Here is a 23212-nt window from a genome sequence, read left to right as displayed (position 1 = left end):
ATAGTGTCGCCAGACAAGCAGAACCCCAACTGTATGTATTACATTTTTCAAGGTCTCTTACTAAAGGTAACCAAGAAGAATGCAACAAATTGTGACTCTTATCTGGCATTAAAAAAGTAGCAATTAAAAGTAAAATATAAATTTTTGCATGAAGAATATTTTCTGCCTCGGTCGGGTTAGGGTTATTTTTGAGTTGTGTTAATACTGCTTCTAACCAAACTATTTTGACAGAAGCCCCATTTTTATCCGAAGCTGTTGGTTCGATGCCCAAATTCTCCATGTAAACATCATTGGTTACGTTTGTTGGGCCATTAACAGCTTTACCATGGATTCGGAGACCAAGTAACATACTCACATCCTCTAGTGTGATAGTACATTCACTTGTTGGTAAATGAAAGGTATGTGTCTCCGGTCTCCATCTCTCTAACAATGCAACAATTAGTTTAGAGTCTACTTTTAGACTTGCAATCTTGGCCACATTTGCAAAACCGGCTAGTTCCAAATACGGTATTATAACCGCACTTGGTTGAATGTATGTATGCGAATGGACCCGAAACCTACCGTCTTGCTGAAATTAAAATAAAAAATGGTAATGAATATTTGATGTGAAATTTACATATTGAATTTGTGAAATAGATTTGAAAGAGACTTACGTATTCGGCAATGTTTGTCGTCGTCCCACGGTGTGATTCGCCCATCCATAACAAAGACATTTTGGATTTGAAGATAGTGAATATTTATAGAGAGTAAATATTTGAAGAGAGTAAGTATTTGTGAAATAGAAATTGTAGGTAGATGATGAAAAGGAATGGTAGAGGTAAGGATTATTTATAGTAGTAAAATATGATAAATATATTGGTTTTAATTTTAATGGGTGATTGGACATTGCATGGAATGCATGCAAAAAAATTTGGTAAGGAATCCTGCAAGAAGAGATTCCCACGTTGATGAGAAGTTTCACTGCCCAAAAGCCTGCTTTCAGGCTCGTCACTTTGATGGACGAGTTAAGCTTTGGTATGTATGAGCTCGTCCAATGGAATGACGAGGTGATTTGTTTGTCGTATGGGCTCGTCCAATGGAATGACGAGTTTAGTCTTTTAGGGTTTTGGCTCGCCCAATGAATGGACGAGCTAGTACAGCCTAGGGATCACGCTTTCTCTCTCTTCTTATTAAATGAATATCTGCATGTGATTTGTATAGGATTTGGTTTACTATAAATACCACTAACATCTTCATTCATTCTCACCAAACCAAGTCTACATTTATATCTCCTAAATCAAACCAAATATTCCACATTCATGGCTCAAAGAAATTTAATTGTGTCTATCCATTCCGAAGGGTCCCTTTTCACAGATCCAAGTGAGGGATTCTCATTTTACAATACGAATTTGCATATGTTCAAAATCCACATCAACTCCGACTTCCATCATTTAAAAGACCGTATTGAAAAAAAGTTGCAACGTTATGTTGAAGACATCATTTATCGTCATCCATTATTTAATGGAGATGATAATACCGTCTTTTACATAATGACACCCATTGAGACCGACGAAGATGTCAAGTCGATGTTTCAATGTCATGTAACATTATCTCAATTACCCACCATTGAGATATATGTTCGTCTAGTCGAAAATGTTGAAGAACAACCGAGTCACAATGAAGATGTTGAAGAACAACCGACTCACAACGAAAATCTCGGTTATCCAACGCAATCTGTACAGTCACACGACTATGGAATGATTCAAGCCATTGACAAAGAGCCGACTCAAAATAATGAACCTTTCATACCAAATGAAGAGGTAGGCGAGAATAGTGAGGATGATCTTGAGGAGGTTCGATTTGAAGATCTATTTGGTGTTAGCGATGACGATGGCAATGAGGACATATTCGACACACCGACCATTGCACTAAGAGCGCAACCAATTAGTTTGTACAACCCACCTGCGCACATGCAAAATATAAGTTTGGATGATGCTGAACCAATCTCCGTTTTCGGAAGTTTCATACCAACTCACAATTCTGAAGAAATAGAGGAGGGCATCGAGTATGAAAATAAGGAAGGGTGTGTTCTGGCGTTGCAACAATGGCATATAAAACGTAGTCTAGATTTTTCTGTGGTTAAATCTGACAATGTACGTTTTGTCATCATATGTAGAAATTCAACATGCAATTTCAAATGCAGGGTCTCTTTGCGTAAGGGCAACTCAAGGTGGAGAGTTGGTAAGTCTGGTGGGCCTCATACGTGCACAAACACTTCCATGTCACAAGACCATACAAAACTCAGTTCAGAAATGATTAGTAAGAGCATAATGGAGCTTGTAAATCGGGACGCTTCTCTTAAGGTGAAGGTTATCATCGCTCATGTTGCTGAGAAATATAGGTATATCATATCCTACAAAAAGGCATGGATTGCAAAGTGTAAGGCAATTGAGTCGTTGTATGGAAATTGGGAGACATCTTACAACGATCTGCCGCAGTGGATACTGGTAATGAAAACATATCTACCAGGTACCATTATAGAATTACAATCCTTACCTGTGATTTCAAATGATGGTTCATACTTGGGTGACCAAAGGATATTTCATCGTCTATTTTGGGCGTTTAGACCATGTATACGTGGTTTTGCATATTGTAAACCAATTGTGCAGGTTGATGGAACATGGTTGTATGGCAAGTACAGAGGGACTCTGTTGATGGCTGTGGCACAGGATGAGAACGGGAACATATTTCCGATAGCATTCGAATTGGTTGAAAGTGAGACAAAGGAAGCTTGGAGTTTCTTTCTTAAGAATTTAAGAATACACGTTACCCCCCAAGCAAATCTATGCCTAATATCAGACAGGCATGAACCGATAAAGAGTGCATACAACAATCCGGAAAATGGATGGCAGTATCCTCCATCATCACACGTCTATTGCATTAGACACATCGCACAAAACTTCATGCGCGATATTAAAGACAAGGATCTGCGCAAAATAGTTGTTAACATGGGTTATGCGTTAACAGAGGCAAAATTTAACTACTATCGGGGGGAAATCCGAAGAACAAAGAACGACGCTTTATCATGGATAGACAACATCCCTCGGGAGAAACGGGCAAGGGAATTTGACGGAGGGCAACACTGGGGTCACATGACAACTAACCTAGTAGAAGCAATGAACTCGGTGCTAAAAGAAACTCGAAACCTTCCAATCATTGCGTTGGTCAAATCTACGTACTATCGTTTAGGATCACTATTTGGTAGAAGAGGCCATCAATGGACAAAAATGTTAGCCTCTGGGCAGGTTTTCACTGATAACTGCAACAAGGGGATGGCTGAGTGTAACACCTCAAAATTTGCCCTCCTCTCTTGGGACTAGCTTAGCATATTGCATTTCATTATGTAGGACATTAGGCATTACATCTTTGCATGTCATGTGAAATAAGCAAGTCATCCTCCTAGGTCTTTCTCAGAAGATAGAGAGGTTAAAAGATTCAAGCTTGAGGGTCTCATGAATTGATCACTAATCATCTGAGGTTTGTGCTTCAATTAGGGTTTCTTGGTTCCTCAAGGAGGTTGAGTATTATCTTGGTTGAAATGGTACACCATCATCATCATGGTTCATTATTCCTGATCAGATTCCTTGGGATTAGGGTTTTGACCTCTGGTCAACCCTAATCAGTTGAGTTATACCAGTCAGGGATTTTCAAGGAGATGAGGTCTTTATTGAGATGGAGGTCCTCATATGATTTTATTGAGCTTGTATAAGCTAGGGTTTCATTTTGGTGCCATGTCATCAAGTGGTTGAGGCTCAGAATCATCAGTGTATGTTCAAGTCATTTGTCAACCACAAAAGTCAACTGTCAGGTCAACTGTTGGATTTGGAGGTGGGAAGTGATTAGAAATACTTCATTCATGTTCAAACAAGTCTCATTTGACATTTAAAACACTCACATTGGAGAATTTGAGGTCCAGTCAAAACTTTCCAAAAATAGAAAGTGACCTGTAATTTGAACTTGCCAAAAATGGAAAGGTTTTCAACTCAAGATTATATCATCAAGAAAGCTTCAAATGAAATTTTGTTGAACATGAAAGTTGTAGATCTTTCTCTCCCATTTCCAAAAAGTCCAAGATCATCAATTTCTCATGTGTGGTTAAGGAGATATGATCAAAACATGGCCAAGTGTACTTGAAGATTCAAATGGGCATAACTTCTCAACCAAAACTCCAAATTGAATGGCTCTTTTTTGTACATTCTTATTTTGACCTATAGTTTCCAAATCTTGCATTACATGACATGAATTATCATCATATGAGCATTTGCCATTTCACTTGTTTTTTGGAGGGAAATTTTAAAGTTTAAAATTGGTGCATTATTTGAACATTCTATCATTGCCAATAGCTCCAAAATGTTTTTTTGAGTGAAAATGAACACAAACCCGTGCACTGTTCACCATGCACACCATGCATAGAGGTGAAATACCAAATTTGCATATACACCACATTCTTGCTAATTCACTTAACATTTGGCTAAACTTGATTAGAAGCATGATTAGTAGGAGGTATATAACAGAAACCCTAACTGTTTTTCACTAACAACAATCACAAATTCAGATCTAGATCAAAATCACAAAAAAATTCTCTCAAAATTTTCTTCCAATTTCTTCACATTCAATCCATTTTCTTGCTTAATTCTTGTTGTTGAGTTGTTCTTGAGCAGGATCATACGTGGAATCGAAGCCAACAGTGCAGGAGTGAAGCATTCATCAAGCTTGAAGCAACAATGGTGATTCCAAGTTTTGATGAAATCGTGCACAATTGAGCTGAGTTTTCTTCTTCAAACACTCATACAAGCATCATAGAAGAGATTGGAGGCATCACAAGGCTTGTAGCTCAAAGAATTCCAGATTTGCACTTCAAGAGGTCATGGCTCGATCTCTTCATTTCTCAAAATTATTGCCATGTTAATATAGATCTCTTTATGCTGATTAATTTGAGCTTTGAACCATTGAATTCCATGCATTATTGGCTGAGAAATGTTGATTTTAAGTTTCATGTGCAAATGTTAATTGCTTCGATTCTCCTTGTGTATGTTGAATTAGCCTTAGCCATGCATATATTCGTGCTCTATGTTGAAAGATCTACCTGTTGATGTATGCCTTTCTGAATTCTGGGAAAAATGTTCTCGGTGTTCTTGATGATCTGGTACTGTTCATACTGCGCGCGATGAAGAAGATGAGCTTCACTCTTTGGCCAAGGTTTTAATCTTTCAGAAACACTTTCTGCATGTTGCATGTGTTAGGCTTAGGGTTTAAGTGTGATTGATACACGTACGCGCATGCATGGCAAAATGATTGGCTCAGGAGTGATTGACCGCGCGTTGACTGCCAAATAGGATTAATGAAACGCAGAGTTTCAATCCTTGGCGCCAGTCACATTCAAATTGTGACACAGTTCGATTCCTGGCTTCAACTTTTTTTTCAAATGCCATGCCTATTATTTCTTTTCCCTCCTATTTTCATACATGCTTCACATTACATTTTTTTATTTTTTCTCCATCTTTCAAAAATCATATTAAATTGAAAATTCATCCAAAAAATATGTGGTTTTTTGCATTGTGTTGCATTTTCTGTCTATTATTTTTTGATCATTTTTCCATAAATTGTGCCTGGCTGGATTTTATTTTGTGCTAGGGTATGTGGACATGTATGCATTTTGTACCTTGCCTTGCTATATCATTTGTGAAATGCTGGTTTTTAATCCAATGGATCTGAAAATTTGCATGATGAAACTAGACACTTTGCTTGAAATTATGGTGTTGATTTGGTATTTTTATCATGTGTCATTTCTGTTTTATGATCATGTTAAGGTAGGTGTGACAATTTGTGTCACACCTTTGCTTGTTCATCTTATGTGATGTGTTTACCATGCCTAATGATCTCCAGTTGTCCTGATTTTTTGTGTGATGCATATTATGGATGTTGTGAATGAGCATGAACTTTCTTGGAATTATTTGAATCATTTCTGATTTAATTGAGATTTTTCATTCTGGTTGGTCATATTTGAGTTTTAAAATTGCCTTGAACTTCAATTGATCATGAAATGTTTTTGGTATATGATATTGATGTGAGACCTTTTGGATTGTTTTAAGATGTGTTTGAAGTTGATTCATGTTAACTTTCAGCTTCTGTTTTGAATTTTTTCTCCATCTTTGACCCTAGGCTTTGACCTAGTGGTTTGACTCTCACATTTGAGCTTTGATTTCAGGTTGAACATCCAAGTCCCATAGTTGTTGATGCTCCATCACTTGAGCATTGATGTTTGCCTTTGATTACTAATCTTTGTGTGTTTTGTAGGTTGATGTTGACTCATTTGAGTTTGACTTTGGCTTATGCCTTGTGTACATTGGGATTGTTTGATGCTTATTGACTGTTGTTTGATTGTCTGAGTTGTGTACTGATTTGTTTGATGTTTCCACAGGTACATTAGTTGCTTTAAGTTCACTTTGAACTTGATTTTGCTTGGTTGCTTAACCACTTAGGTATAACCTCTCTTTTTCATGTAGTCTGGAAGACCTGTCCTGTTATGTGGGCAGACACCTGTCTGAAGTCCTCCTTAAGAGGCAATGCTTGTGATTGTTTATTTTTGTGCCAAGCAGGAAAAGTCCTCTTATGAGGCAATTGGCAGATAAAAGAGATGTGTAATCCATCTCCTGCTATTCAGTGTGTCATCCCTTTGCTCACATAACATGTTGATGCATTGTGGATATTAACCCAAGATCTTATCGTGTCAGTCACTTGTGGAGAAGAGTTCCTACATTCTGAACTCCCGCATTTTCTATTCTGAGTTAAGCTCTCCCAGGCCAGGGATAAAAGCTGTAAGGTCTTACCCTCACTTCCCATTTCATCTGCTTCACCCTAACTCTCAATGTTAGGGTTAAGAGCTAACTACACCCGATTCCAGTTGGCTTGTGTTTCACAGCCTAACCTTGTATGAGCCCACTTGTTTGCATATAGTGTGTGTGCTTGCTTTATTGTGCTTGTATATATTTGCCTGTGCTGTTTAGGATAGCTTGCTCCCTGTGCAAGTTAGATAGAAACCTCAACCTAGGACCATGGTGAATTTACATGATAACTATTAGGCTCGAGTCAGTCTCCCTTCTAGTTTGTCATTTCCCAGTCTCTGGTTAGGTTAGAAGTTCTTTCCCTGTTAAGGGGAACTACGTCGCCCTGATCCTCATACCAGATGAGGTACGTAGGCAGGAGATCGTGCGAGATCTCTCCGGGCACCCTTTTTCTTCTTTGTGTGTGTTTGCTTGACAGTTATTAGGCTCGAGTGCCAGACTCCCTATTAACTTGTTTGTTTGTTAACCTTCTTGTGTGTGTTAGGAGATGGATGTAAGACCAGCGATTGGCATTCCGTATCCTATTGGTGTTTGTTTGTGTGGAGTCTGACGTAAGTCCAGTGATCAGTGCATTTTGATGCACGTTCTTTCATGTTTGTACTTAAGCATTTCTTCGGTTTGCTTTGATTATTTTTATGTTTTAATGTGTTTTCATAATTTATGTTATTTTTGCACTTATTTAATTTTCGTATTTAATTTTCAGCATTAGCAGCTTTCGTGAGAAAAATCATATCTTGAGCTAGGAGTATCGGATTGAGACGTGCTACCAGTCGATGGAAAACTAAGAAAAAGATCTACAACTTTTGTTCAGAAGTCGAGAGCTGAATCGGACTGTAGCAGGGCCAGAAAGTCTGTTGAAGTTGCAGAATTTTATTTGTATTTTTGTTGGGTCATTTGTAGTGGGCTGGGTCGACCCAGTTGAGTTGTAAAACGGGTCTTTGTTTTCCCCTAGGTCTAGCAGCCGTACACCATTGGGAATGGATGGGGAAAATCACTATTCACGAAAGACTTAAAAGCTTTGGCAAGAATTCTCATGAAGAACTAATCGATCCAAACAATTTGCTGTATTCGGGTTCCGATACCTTGAGATTTTAGTAATTCTTATTCAGGTTTTTTATTCCTTTCAATATTAATATATGTATTTTGTTTGCTTAATCCGATTTACATATGCTATATTGATTTAATCCGATTGATTGTGTGATCCTAACTATAGTCACGATTTCGTTTGCTTAATTCGTTATCGAGTCCGTTTAATTCATGTTTGCTTAATTCATGAAACTTAATCCCGTTTGCTTAATTCGGATAATAGGAACATACAACTTATACTATCAATTGCGCTTGTCAGTTGATATTATAATCGAATAGGAATAGTTAATCTGCGGTTGGAATTACGATAGTCGATGATAGGCAAAGACCGAATCAGTAAATTGTTGCTACAACTTATTTCAATAATCACTTATTTTAATCTATTTTTTTTAATTGAATCCTAAACCAACCAAAACCCCATTAATCGTTACTATCATTGGTTAATTCATTCAAGAATCCTTGTGAGAACGATAATCCGAGTCAATTTGTCGCTAACTACGTTTTTTGAAAAACTACTCGTTTTTGATCCGCGTGCGACAGCGGATCATCCAGCGATTGGCAGTTGGTTTCCAGTGTGTGTTTGTTGGTTCGGAGTCTGATGTAAGTCCAGTGATTGGCATTCGGTTTCCATGTTTGCCTGTTTGTGTGGAGTCTGACGTAAGCCCAACGATTGGCAGTCGGTTTCTTGTGTGTGTGTTTTGTTTTGGCGTGCGTGAGCCGAACTACGGTAGCTCTGATTCTCATTCCAGATGAGATACGTAGGCATAGGATGCGATATCCTAGCGAGCCCGTTCCCCTCTTATTCCATCAGTGTCTTATTCCAGTGTGTGTGTGCATTCTTTCGAGCAGTGTTTAGCAACCTTTCTTCTATCCTTTTGAGCGTGGATCCCGTCGAGTACGACAGATGCGTAGGGGTGCTAATACCTTCCCTTCGCATAACCGACTCCCGATCCCATCTCTCTTTGGTCGCGAGACCATGTCTTTTCCAGGTTTACTTCGAGCGTTTCCTTTCCCTCTTCGGGATAAATAACGCACGGTGGCGGCTCTGTTTGTTTTGCTTTTTCTCGCCGGTTGATTTTCACGGATGCGACAGCTGGCGACTCTGCTGGGGACCTGAGAAGTTGACCTCTTGCTGGTCCTTCTTCCCTAGGCGAGTCTCTCCTAGCGTTCTCTAGGATAGTTTAGGTTGCTTTTGCTGTTATATTTATTGCATTTATGATTATTATATTGTGTATACATTTGCATAAATGTTTGCATGCATCATACTATCATTGTGCTGACTTTGTACAGGTTGGTTCCTCTGATTTGGGGTGGGTGTTCTGAGTGGGGCTAAAACCCAGGCCCGAGTATACACCTAGGATTAGTGTGGTTTCATGTTGCTCTCATGTTAGGTCAACATGTTTTTGGCGACGTGACATACCACAAGCCGGACGAGGTTCATTTGAGGGAGCTCTTCCTTTGTGGAGTATCCACTTTGGTTGAGTTACTTCATCTGAGCTGGTGACTTCGGTGACCGTTCTTTCCCGGATCTTTGGTTTAGATGATCTTAAGAGATCTGCAACGGCACACCCGAAAGGGCAAACCCGTTGAGTATCTTTGCCCGATTGTCGAGACCATTATCCGCCTTAGGATGACCTGATTAGAATTCACCTGTGAGGGGAGGGTTGATTCTTACAGATGCGTGTTCTGATGGTGACTAATGTTTCAGTTGTTGATTAGAGTCCTAATTATAAGTCGGATTTATGGATTTATTTCTGAGACGCCGGAGTTCTGTCCGTGGTATTTATCAGTGGGGATCCGTTTATTTCAGGATTCCCTAGGCTGGTTCAGAGGGCCTTGTGGTTATTTGTTCAGAGGACTTTCTGATGATGATGGTGATGTATCCTCCGTTCCGTTTATTTCGGAACCCTGAGTTGGATTTGTGGTTACTAAGTACCTCAGATGGTTGTGATCAGTTCAGAGGCCGTAACTCAGTGCAGTGGATGTTCAGAGGACTTGGAGGATGGCACAGTGCATTGCATTCATACATCAGCATCATTCACATTTTGCATTTATCTGCATCTAACACATGTTTATCCATATGCAGGGGACATTCTTGATTGAGATCCTGGTTGAGAGACTTCTTTGTTCCAGACATGAGGACCGACTTGAAAGATGACGTCGTCTACCGTTTCTTTGACCCAGAGATTGGTGTGCTGAGAGATATGATAGCATTGATTACACCTGATCATGTGGGGTTGTTCCGTGAGGCACACTGTGGTATTTTGAAGTTGGTTTTCAGGCTCACAGACAGTGATAGGAGCGCCATTCATACTCTTCTCCAGTTCTATGACCCGGGCTTGAGATGCTTCGTGTTCCCGGACTACTTATTGGGACCCTTGATGGAGGACTATGCTAGCATCCTGGGTATTCAGATCAGAGATCAGATTCCATTCTATGTCACTAAGGAGGAACCTGATGTTGCCGAGATTTCTCGTGCTCTTTATTTGAGCCCAGAGGTGACCAAAGGGGGTTTGAAGGAGAAGAGGAAGTTGCCCGGTTTTCATCTGAGTTTCTTAGAGACTAACGCCAAGGATCATGCGGTTGTGGGTAATTGGAGGGCCGTTTGTGCTTTGATCGCTGTGAGCATCTATGGGATCATCCTGTTTCCTAATCAGAAGAACTTTGTGGACATTAATGCCATTCGGGTGTTTATGCAGAGGAATCCCATTCCTACCCTGGTTGGAGATGTCTATTACTCGGTCCATAATCGGAACGAGAAGCGGCGCGGGGGGTTGATTAGATGTTGTGCTCAGTTGTTATACAAGTGGTTCATGGGGTATTTGCCTTCCAGAGGTGCCTTTGCTTTTGTTCTTCATGACCATGCGGTTAATTGGGCGACCAGGCTGATGGGTTTGCGAGCCAAGGACATAGCTTGGACTCATAATGGTATGGCCGGACGAGATTTCATCTACAGTTGTGGGAGTTTTCCCAATGTGCCTCTCATAGGAGTTCAGGGTTGCATTAATCACAACCCGGCGCTTCTTAGGAGACAGATGGGGTTTGCTATGGAGGTACCTCCTCTCGAGCGCGAGATTCAGGAGTCTTTCTATTTCCCGGCTGAGGGTAATCTGCCACGGTTGAGGCAAGTGTCTGGGGCATGGCGAAATATTCGGAGGAAGGGCAAGGTTCCTTTTGGCAAGGTTAACAGCAGGTATTTTCCTCCATTTGATGATTGGCTTAGGAAGAGGATTGAGCTCACACATCTACCATTTCCTGGAGGTGATCCTTGGTGTCCTACGATCGAGGGGCCACGTTCTTCTGTCAGCATGGAAGAGTTCCTTGAGATGAAGAAAGCCAGAGATCAGCTGCAAGCAGAGAAGACTGAGTTGGAGATGAGTGTTGCTAGAATTCAGATGGCTAATCAGGAAATCAAAGGGAGAATAGTAGACCAGGATAGAAGACATGCCATGGAAGTGAAGCGCTTCGAGATAGACATTGCCTATTACCGCAAGATCAGCCAAGCATTGGAGTCGTCTACAAGGGAGCATGACATCACCAAGGAGAGGTTGGCTAGAGCTTCGAAGGTCATCGACGATGAGAAGAGGAGACAAATCCTTGTGAGGGATCAGAGAGATGCCAGAGCCAAAATCATTGCTACAGAATGGGAAGCTGAGAAAGCGAAGATTATTGCTGAGAGAGATCACTATCTTGTTGAGAGAGATCATTACTTCAGACAGATGAAGATTCACCAGAAGGAGATAGGGAGATTGCAGCAGGAGAACACTGAGCTTAGGTTCGCAGTGAAGTTTACCAAGATGGTTGATGGTGTAGAGCCGTCTGTGGGACCTTCATCAGTGTAGACCTTTCTCATTTGTGTGGATTACCGTCAGGCCTGTTGACGGAATTCACTTGCTTGTATTTTCTTTCTGATTCTGGAGAATTGTATTTGACTTGTATCAGCCTGATGTCTGACTTTCGCTCTTATTGTGCACTTTTGGTATACAATGGTTATTTTCATTCAGTGATCGATCTTCAAGCTTTATTTGCTTTGCTTCACTCACACAGCACACACATGGTCGGGTGATATCTTTGCTAAATCATATATCTCTGATCTGTATGATGAAATCAGACGATTGATGTCAGAATGTTGATGCCGAATTATTATTATCTGTCTCGATGAAATCAAGATCGAAAGACAGAGTGTTCCTCATATGGATAGACATTGGATTCATGCATAATCATAATAACTTATCTTCTGTTTTGCAGGTGTCAGTTTCTAACATGTTTGATTGACACAGGAATGATGAATCCACCCAACGCCGACATTCTCGAATTGAAAGAGATAATGAGGGAGTTGTTCAATGTTGTGCGAGGGCTCGCTTTGGGGCAGAAAGCAATCGCCGAGAAGGTGGAGAGGATTGAAAACTGGCTGAGAATGGGGGAAATCCAGGGAGATGCTCTGTCATCTGGAGTAAAGAAGCCCTCCGGCAATAGTCAGCACAAGAAGGAGGTTGAATCTAGTGATGTGCAGGCCAAAAGGGGTAAGGATCGTTACCACCCGTATGTTGCTACAGTAACGATCCCTACGAGTAATCAATCTGTACTACAACAACGGCAGTCACCTCAACAGAGAACACAGAAAGCTGGGTGCCAAGTGAGAAGAAGGACGACAGATCGTCATTTTAATAAGCCGCCCGTGACTTATGCCTCTCTGTTTAAAAGGTTGAAGGATCTTGGGTTGGTGCAGCCAAGGACATTGGTTCCAGTGAGACCGGATCAGAGGCTTGCAAGTTACGATGAGAATGTCAGGTGAGAGTTTCATGCTAGTGCACCCGGACATCACATTGAGGGGTGTAAAGCTTTTAAGCATGTCGTTCAAGATTTGGTGGATTCTAAAGCCATCAATTTTGCACCGATGCCGGATGTTAATGCTAACCCCATGCCGATGCATGGCCCTCTAGGGGTGAATGTGATGTCAGAGGATAAGAGAAAAATAGAGGTGACGGATGTGAACCAGTTGAGGACTCCAATGTCTGTGGTCAAGAGACATCTGATGAAGAGTGGAGTTTTCCCTGGTTGTGATAATCGTTGTGCTGCCTGCACCGTCACTACAAATGGGTGTGTAATGCTGAGGGAGACGGTTCAGAGAATGATGGATGACGGACGTCTCCGATTTGAGAAAGTTGATTGGGGGAAAATGGACATCTTTGTCGGCCACTTGTCATCGTTCAAGCAGGTAGAAATGGACAGTGAAATATTTGAAACACCATGTCAGGCAGTTGAGACCGTCAAGGTAGAAAATGCCATTTGTGATGAGAAAGAGAAAAAGCTGTCCATTTCTTCTTACAAGCAGGCCATGGAAGTGGTGAAGAACGGAGAAGCCCTAGGCTGGGGAAAGATCATAGACATTGTGGTGAAGGCGGATATGTTCGGGGTTGGCTATCAGCCAGATCAAGAGTCGTCTAGACATAACAAAGGACGTCGTCCACCGTTCACATTCATCAGTGCTGGAATGTTGAATCCAGGTCACGCCTGTACAGTAGGTGAAGATATCGACAGTGACTGCGAGCTCGATAGTTGGATAAAATCGTGCATACCAGGAAACTGAAGAGCCTCAAAGATCATCACTATCACTCTACTTGAAGAGTAACATTTCTTGTTTTTCAATTCTGTTTGCATGAAAGCCATACGTTTTTCCCGAAACGTAATGGTTCATTGTAAGGGCCATCTCATGTGTTTCATTGTGCAATATTTTGCATCATTAATAAATGGATGTTTTTCACATTAAAAGCGGTGTTCCCTGTTTTTCATTTATTTTTGCAGTTTTAAAATAAATAATGGCAATGTTTGTTTTCATTCTTCCCCTTTTTGATTTGTCTCGTTCCGACTTCAAAAAATAATCCTCCGGATCTCATTGATAACAATTCGGTTACACCTTTGAATGACTTCGACAATCCGATCTATCATGCCGAAGAAGAAGGCGAAGAAGATTGCGATCTGCTGGAAATTAACCAGGTTGTCAAAATAAGAGGAGAAGGTGATTTAACCGCACGAGGAGCGATTCAAGATTCTTATTCCAGGCACCGCCGAGGTCAGAAAGGAAGTGAAAGTCGGGGCCGCTTCATAGGCGAGTCGAGAGCAGAATGGTAGCCCTGTTGAAAGGGTGTATTGATGTTTTCGCCTGGTTGTACCAGGATATGCCAGGGTTGGATACTGACATCGCGGTGCACAAGCTACCAGTGAGAGAAGACTGTCCTTTAGTGAAGCAGAACGCCGGTGCCACGTATCAGAGTGACTTTGTTTCATGATATGATTCATCGTGGAATCAAATGCTATGTTGATGACATGATCGCAAAGTCCCAAACAGGAGAAGGGCATCCGGTAGACCGGGTCAAGTTGGTCGATCGGTTGAGACAATTCAGACTGAGGTGGAATCCGAATAAGTGCACTATCAGAGTGCGGTCCGGTAAGTGGCTGGGGCTTATTGTGAGCGAAAGAGGAATCGAGGTCGATCCTGCTAAAAAAAAAGGAAAAAGCAATGCAAGAAATGCCTGAATCGAAAACAAAAAGAGATCAAACAGTCAGGTGGATAATGATTGCCAAGGGGCATTGAAGGATAAAAGAATAAGTTGCAGGAACCTCTAATTCTGGTGCCTCCTGTGGAGGGAGACCGTTAATTTTGTACTTGACAGGCCTCGAGGGGTCTATGAGGTGTGTATTGGATCAGCATGACGAGTCTGGTCGAAAAGAGCATGCAATTTACCTTAGCAAAAAGTTTACCGACTGTGAAACAATACATTCACTGCTCGAGAAAACTTGATGTACTTTGGCATAGGCTGCTCGCCGACTGAGACAGTATATGCTGGTTCATACCACTTTGTGGATTTCCAAGACGGATCTGATCAAGTACATGTTTGAACAGCCAGCATTGACCGGACGGGTTGCGAGATGATGAATGATTCTGACCGAATATGATATTCAGTATACCTCTCAGAAAGCGATCAAGGGGAGTGTATTGTCTGATTATCTCGCCCAACAACCCATTGAGGATTATCAACCAATGAAGTTTGAGTTCCCTGATGAGGACATCATGTTTCTCAGATCGAAAGATTGTGAGGAACCAATCCCGGAGGAGGGGCCTGACCCTGAATCCGAAGGGATTCTGATGTTTGATGGGGCTGTTAACGTGAATGGTAGCGGTGTTGGTGTTGTTTTGGTTACGCCGAAAGGGTCCCACATTCCTTTTGCTGCCCGACTAACGTTTGAGTGCACCAACAATGTGGCTAAGTACGAAGCTGGTATCTTGGGTATTGAACCTCGGTGCGTGCGTCTACTGGGGCAAAGCCTTTCCCACTCGTATGGAATGGAAGTCGTGTTACCGGTTGAGGTCCAGATTCCTTCATTGGGAGTCCTGATGGACGTGAAATTGCAAGAGGTAAGGATTCGATACGAAGTGTTGAGCCTGATTGAGGAAAAGAGGCTGGCAGCCATCTGTCACGGGCAGTTATACCAGCAGCGGATGAAGCGTGCTTTTGACCGAAAGGTGCGACCTCGTGTGTATCACGTAGGCGATCTGGTGCTGAAAAGGATCCTTCCTCCTCAAAACGACCGTAGGGGCAAGTGGACACCCAATTATGAAGGTCCATTCGTGGTCAATAAGGTTTTCTCTGGCGGAGCCTTGTTGTTAACGACCATGGATGGCGAAGATTTTCCATCCCCTGTGAATGCGGACGCAGTTAAAAAATACTTCGTATAAGAGACCCGCTGGACAAAAAGAATAAAATAGTCCAGGAAAAAATGGGCATCCCGGCGAACAAAAAAAAATGATGAAAAGGTTCGGGCAAAAATTAGGGAAAAAGGGAAAAAACTGTACCCCCGGCAAGTCGAAAACCTAAAAAGGCGGCTTGGGCAAAAAAGGGTATCCCGGTGGATTGAAAACCCGAAAGGGAGGTCCAGGCAAAAGAGGGATTGAAACGAACAACTGCGTCTAGCATGATCGTTTGCGCTTTGGTTAAGACACCAGGATAATCCCTGGCAGGGATCAGTCGGAAGCGTCATGTTCAGTAGGCAGAAGGTATGGAGAGTCTGAGGACATATGGGGTGTAACCGAGTTGGAACTCGATGAGATCGCGGTTTCACATTGCCATTAGGATAGATTTTCCTTTTGTGCGCAATTACCTCTTTTTAGGAATTGCTTCCTTTGTATTGTTAAGTTTGAGCCACACCTTTTCAATCAATAAATGCATATTCAGTCAAATAATTTTGTTTTTGTTTTCATTACCGCTTTGATTGCAAAAACATCCGTTTATTTTGATAAAGAATCTTTGTATTTCGAAACATGGAGATCCCTTCCAATGCATGTTTATAAGATTGAAAGCTTGAAATCTTATTCGGAAGGTTGAGTGACCCAAGTGTTGAAATTTTGGCACGCATGGGGCACGTTTTTATCTAACGATCTTTTGCAGGTGCTGTTAGATATTTTCACTCACTTGCAGGTTGTGATGTGAAGCCTTTTGACAAAGGATCCCCGTGTAGTCCAATCAGGGACGAATGAATGGAGGAATGGTGAAAAGACGGCGAGGGATGACGACGATCCTGAATATTAATCAAGAAGACTCTTCAAAGTCTGAGGACTGGAAAGTTTGTATAAATCCAAGGAGTTCGATCGCCGTCGAGTACGGAGGAGTCGGGAATACAAGGTGATGAATCAGAAAAGTCCAAACGAGTTTGGGAGTTCTCAAAAGTGGAAAGCTGACACTAGAGTTGGATGGTGAATACCAGGGATCGACGAGTCGACGGGTGTTCTGTGCCAGACTTTCTTTGTTTCCCCAAGCAGAGTTGGGATTGTTACCTCCCCAACAGATTCAAGGTCCGAGTCTTCCCTAGCAGGGTCGGGATGGTTATCTCCCGAGCAGGTTTGAGATCGATGTTCCTCAGCAGCCAGGCCTGAAGGTTGCTATTTCCCAGCGGAGGTGTCTGTGGGTAGTGGTTTCCCCTAGCATGGCGGAGCTTGTTAATTCCCCAGCAAGTCGAGGATTGTTGTTTTCCCCGCAGAATGCGTTGGTGGTTTCTTCCCCGGCGAAGTCCCCAAGTGGATCGGGTTCAGTGGAGGTCATCCCCGATGAGGGTGGTCCTTTTCCCAGCAGCAGTGCTATTCCCCAGCGGGGTGGAGATTGGAGTGTTGTCGAGTTCCTCAGCAGAGTGCCTCGAGCTCCCCAGAAGAGTCCCTTGAGGGGGATACCTTTTATGCATTCATCATTTAGGAGATCATAGCATATTGCATAATGAATTGCGTAGCATTTCCATGATTATGGAGCATTGCGCTAAAAAATCATCATGCATCATCATTGCAAGCATAAGCTAGTCTCAAGCCGTGGTTACTGTTTGAGATTTGGTTTCGCCAGTGGGTGAAGATGCTACTCAAGTCGTGGTTACCGTTTGAGAAGTGGTTTCGCTAGTTGGAAGATCAGCATCAACATTGCAAGCATCAGTTACTCGAGCCGTGGTTACCGCTTGGGAGTTGGTTTCGCCGGATGGTGAAGATGTTACTCTGAGGAGTTTAGCATCGTGACGTTGGGTCAACGGTATTCCCCAGTAGTGCGATACTGGCGGAGATTTCTGTCGTGTGAGATAGAAATTTGAAGGTGTTACTCTGAGGAGTTTAGCATCGTGACGTTGGGAGCAACAATGTTCCCCAGTAGTGCGATATTGGTGGAAACTTTTCCGTCGGGCGGAGATGGAAATAAAATCAAAGAACGTTACGCGATCAGCGCGAAAATCGAAGAATGGAGAAAAGGAAGTGTTGTGGCATTTTCTAGATAACGGGGTTCAAATGGAGATTGGAGTTGAAGATTATATCCGGGATGAGGTCCTCAGGATTATCTTCTGATCATGTGTCACTTTGGACTTTGGCTGAGGCCAACAGAGGTCGTTATGGGTGTCTTCTGAGGAAGAAATGCACATGTTATCTTCCTTTCGTGAAGGTGTACCCTCTGATATGTCGCCATCAGAGTGGTGTTTTGGTTTTATTTCCGATGTTGCCAGCGGAATTATCACAAGAAAAGGGAGAACGGGGTTCAAATGGAGAAAGGGAAGTGTTGCGGCATTTTCTGGAGAACGGGGTTCAAATGGAGAAAGGGAGACACGGGGTGTTTTCTGGAGAACGGGGTTCACAATGACGATCGCGAGTTATCGTCAGGCGACTGGGGTTCGACTGGAGAGCGGGGTTCATTGTTTGGCAAACAAGACTACTATGAAGATGTCGGGGTTCAACTGCAGTGATCCGGGATCATTCGCACGAAAGAAAAATATTTGTTCGGGGTTCAAAAAAATGAAAAAAAGAGGAAATAAATCAGAAAGTTCTAGGGTTCAAGAAAAAGTAAAAGAAAGGATAATATAATCCCCAGCGGATGCGGTGTTCAGGCCATGGTTATTCCTGTGTTACCATTTATTTTGGTATCCAGGTCAACATTCTGTTTCGGTATTCAGGCCGACTTTCTCCGTACCAGACGGATTCTTCTTTTGAGATTACTTCTTCACCGATTCTGACAGGCATTGTTAATTATTTTCCCATCAGAGTGCAAATTGTTCGTCTGTTCTTGGTATTCAATCACTCTTCACCCTGATCATCTGAAAGCCGAGGCTGTTCATATCGACAGGTTCACAATGGATTGAATAGGGGCAGCTGTAACACCTCAAAATTTGCCCTCCTCTCTTGGGACTAGCTTAGCATATTGCATTTCATTATGTAGGACATTAGGCATTACATCTTTGCATGTCATGTGAAATAAGCAAGTCATCCTCCTAGGTCTTTCTCAGAAGATAGAGAGGTTAAAAGATTCAAGCTTGAGGGTCTCATGAATTGATCACTAATCATCTGAGGTTTGTGCTTCAATTAGGGTTTCTTGGTTCCTCAAGGAGGTTGAATATTATCTTGGTTGAAATGGTACACCATCATCATCATGGTTCATTATTCCTGATCAGATTCCTTGGGATTAGGGTTTTGACCTCTGGTCAACCCTAATCAGTTGAATTATACCAGTCAGGGATTTTCAAGGAGATGAGGTCTTTATTGAGATGGAGGTCCTCATATGATTTTATTGAGCTTGTATAAGCTAGGGTTTCATTTTGGTGCCATGTCATCAAGTGGTTGAGGCTCAGAATCATCAGTGTATGTTCAAGTCATTTGTCAACCACAAAAGTCAACTGTCATGTCAACTGTTGGATTTGGAGGTGGGAAGTGATTAGAAATACTTCATTCATGTTCAAACAAGTCTCATTTGACATTTCAAACACTCACATTGGAGAATTTGAGGTCCAGTCAAAACTTTCCAAAAATAGAAAGTGACCTGTAATTTGAACTTGCCAAAAATGGAAAGGTTTTCAACTCAAGATTACATCATCAAGAAAGCTTCAAATGAAATTTTGTTGAACATGAAAGTTGTAGATCTTTCTCTCCCATTTCCAAAAAGTCCAAGATCATCAATTTCTCATGTGTGGTTAAGGAGATATGATCAAAACATGGCCAAGTGTACTTGAAGATTCAAATGGGCATAACTTCTCAACCAAAACTCCAAATTGAATGGCTCTTTTTTGTACATTCTTATTTTGACCTATAGTTTCCAAATCTTGCATTACATGACATGAATTATCATCATATGAGCATTTGCCATTTCACTTGTTTTTTGGAGGGAAATTTTAAAGTTTAAAATTGGTGCATTATTTGAACATTATATCATTGCCAATAGCTCCAAAATGTTTTTTTGAGTGAAAATGAACACAAACCCGTGCACTGTTCACCATGCACACCATGCATAGAGGTGAAATACCAAATTTGCATATACACCACATTCTTGCTAATTCACTTAACATTTGGCTAAACTTGATTAGAAGCATGATTAGTAGGAGGTATATAACAGAAACCCTAACTGTTTTTCACTAACAACAATCACAAATTCAGATCTAGATCAAAATCACAAAAAATTTCTCTCAAAATTTTCTTCCAATTTCTTCACATTCAATCCATTTTCTTGCTTAATTCTTGTTGTTGAGTTGTTCTTGAGCAGGATCATACGTGGAATCGAAGCCAACAGTGCAGGAGTGAAGCATTCATCAAGCTTGAAGCAACAATGGTGATTCCAAGTTTTGATGAAATCGTGCACAATTGAGCTGAGTTTTCTTCTTCAAACACTCATACAAGCATCATAGAAGAGATTGGAGGCATCACAAGGCTTGTAGCTCAAAGAATTCCAGATCTGCACTTCAAGAGGTCATGGCTCGATCTCTTCATTTCTCAAAATTATTGCCATGTTAATATAGATCTCTTTATGCTGATTAATTTGAGCTTTGAACCATTGAATTCCATGCATTATTGGCTGAGAAATGTTGATTTTAAGTTTCATGTGCAAATGTTAATTGCTTCGATTCTCCTTGTGTATGTTGAATTAGCCTTAGCCATGCATACATTCGTGCTCTATGTTGAAAGATCTACCTGTTGATGTATGCCTTTCTGAATTCTGGGAAAAATGTTCTCGGTGTTCTTGATGATCTGGTACTGTTCATACTGCGCACAATGAAGAAGATGAGCTTCACTCTTTGGCCACGGTTTTAATCTTTCAGAAACACTTTATGCATGTTGCATGTGTTAGGCTTAGGGTTTAAGTGTGATTGGTACACGTACGCGCATGCATGGCAAAATGATTGGCTCAGGAGTGATTGACCGCGCGTTGACTGCCAAATAGGATTAATGAAACGCAGAGTTTCAATCCTTGGCGCCAGTCACATTCAAATTGTGACACAGTTCGATTCCTGGCTTCAACTTTTTTTTCAAATGCCATGACTATTATTTCTTTTCCCTCCTATTTTCATACATGCTTCACATTACATTTTTTTATTTTTTCTCCATCTTTCAAAAATCATATTAAATTGAAAATTCATCCAAAAAATATGTGGTTTTTTGCATTGTGTTGCATTTTCTGTCTATTATTTTTTGATCATTTTTCCATAAATTGTGCCTGGCTGGATTTTATTTTGTGCTAGGGTATGTGGACATGTATGCGTTTTGTACCTTGCCTTGCTATATCATTTGTGAAATGCTGGTTTTTAATCCAATGGATCTGAAAGTTTGCATGATGAAACTAGACACTTTGCTTGAAATTATGGTGTTGATTTGGTATTTTAATCATGTGTCATTTCTGTTTTATGATCATGTTAAGGTAGGTGTGACAATTTGTGTCACACCTTTGCTTGTTCATCTTATGTGATGTGTTTACCATGCCTAATGATCTCCAGTTGTCCTGATTTTTTGTGTGATGCATATTATGGATGTTGTGAATGAGCATGAATTTTCTTGGAATTATTTGAATCATTTCCGATTTAATTGAGATTTTTCATTCTGGTTGGTCACATTTGAGTTTTAAAATTGCCTTGAACTTCAATTGATCATGAAATGTTTTTGGTATATGATATTGATGTGAGACCTTTTGGATTGTTTTAAGATGTGTTTGAAGTTGATTCATGTTAACTTTCAGCTTCTGTTTTGAATTTTTTCTCCATCTTTCACCCTAGGCTTTGACCTAGTGGTTTGACTCTCACATTTGAGCTTTGATTTCAGGTTGAACATCCAAGTCCCATAGTTGTTGATGCTCCATCACTTGAGCATTGATGTTTGCCTTTGATTACTAATCTTTGTGTGTTTTGTAGGTTGATGTTGACTCATTTGAGTTTGACTTTGGATTATGCCTTGTGTACATTGGGATTGTTTGATGCTTATTGACTGTTGTTTGATTATCTAAGTTGTGTACTGATTTGTTTGATGTTTCCACAGGTACATTAGTTGCTTTAAGTTCACTTTGAACTTGCTTTTGCTTGGTTGCTTAACCACTTAGGTATAACCTCTCTTTTTCATGTAGTCTGGAAGACCTGTCCTGTTATGTGGGCAGGCGCCTGTCTGAAGTCCTCCTTAAGAGGCAATGCTTGTGATTGTTTATTTTTGTGCCAAGCAGGAAAAGTCCTCTTATGAGGCAATTGGCAGATAAAAGAGATGTGTAATCCATCTTCTGCTATTCAGTGTGTCATCCCTTTGCTCACATAACATGTTGATGCATTGTGGATATTAACCCAAGATCTTATAGTGTCAGTCACTTGTGGAGAAGAGTTCCTACATTCTGAACTCCTACATTTTCTATTCTGAGTTAAGCTCTCCCAGGCCAGGGATAAGAGCTGTAAGGTCTTACCCTCACTTCCCATTTCATATGCTTCACCCTAACTCTCAATGTTAGGGTTAAGAGCTAACTACACCCGATTCCAGTTGGCTTGTGTTTCACAGCCTAACCTTGTATGAGCCCACTTGTTTGCATATAGTGTGTGTGCTTGCTTTATTGTGCTTGTATATATTTGCCTGTGCTGTTTAGGATAGCTTGCTCCCTGTGCAAGTTAGATAGAAACCTCAACCTAGGACCATGGTGAATTTACATGATAACTGTCATACCCCAAAATTTGCCCGTTAATCTTTCAACACATTTTTCGAGACATTGATCTTAAAGGAACAAAGGCCCAGCACACAGGTGGCCCAATCCAGAAAAGGACTTAAACTGGCATGCTCGCTAGGCGAGCAAATCCTTCGCCTAGCGAACCCTTCGCTACGCCACTCGCCTAGCGAAGCTTGCGAATACCAGAAATTTTGGGCTTCATTCTGAGCCCATTAGGTCACAAAAAATCATTATAAATACCACAACTTCAGTCAGAAGAGAAGGGGGGAGACGGACGGACGGAGACAGAAAGAAGGAACAACAAACCCTGGAGGCTAACCCAGAGAATTCAGAGCAACCCTAAAGGAAACCCTGAAGGAAACTCATCTGCACAAAGGTTACCTCCGCCCAACTCAACCCGGCACCAACCCTAAGAGTGATCTGCCAATTCAACGTTGCAATTCAATTGCCAACAGGTTTGCACTATCACTACCGCTTTACGCTTCCAATTTATATGTGGTATTATGATTGAATTTATAAATATATCTTAGGTTTTGTATGTGGATTTAAATATGTATGGATATCTTGAATGCTTAACCATCAAATTTCTGTAATGGATGCCATGGGGTGTGGAGCTTGCTGAAATCGTACTGTTCTTAAATTTAAAACCCGCAGCCGTTCGCTAGCACATCGCTAAGCGAACATGTAGCGAGGGCTCGCCAGGCCCTCGCTAGGCGAGGCAGCAGCGAACATGACAGTCGCTGATTTTTCTGTTCTGATTTTTGCTAATCT

At 41.3% G+C, this 23212-nt stretch overlaps 1 protein-coding gene across 1 annotated transcript in view; it reads left to right on the top strand.

Moving 5' to 3' along the window:
* The first annotated feature begins 1529 nt into the window (after positions 1-1529).
* The window catches only part of LOC127115314 (uncharacterized), a 40524-nt gene continuing 18841 nt past the window's right edge, over positions 1530-23212 (top strand). Inside the window, exon 1 of the mRNA XM_051046893.1 lies at positions 1530-3284. Within this exon, the coding sequence (XP_050902850.1) occupies positions 1530-3284 (1755 nt within the window). The remainder of the gene's footprint in view (positions 3285-23212) is intronic.

Source organism: Lathyrus oleraceus, chromosome 1 (assembly GCF_024323335.1).
Source record: "Lathyrus oleraceus cultivar Zhongwan6 chromosome 1, CAAS_Psat_ZW6_1.0, whole genome shotgun sequence".
NCBI lineage: Eukaryota > Viridiplantae > Streptophyta > Magnoliopsida > Fabales > Fabaceae > Lathyrus > Lathyrus oleraceus.
This window is presented reverse-complemented; position numbering and strand designations above follow the sequence as displayed.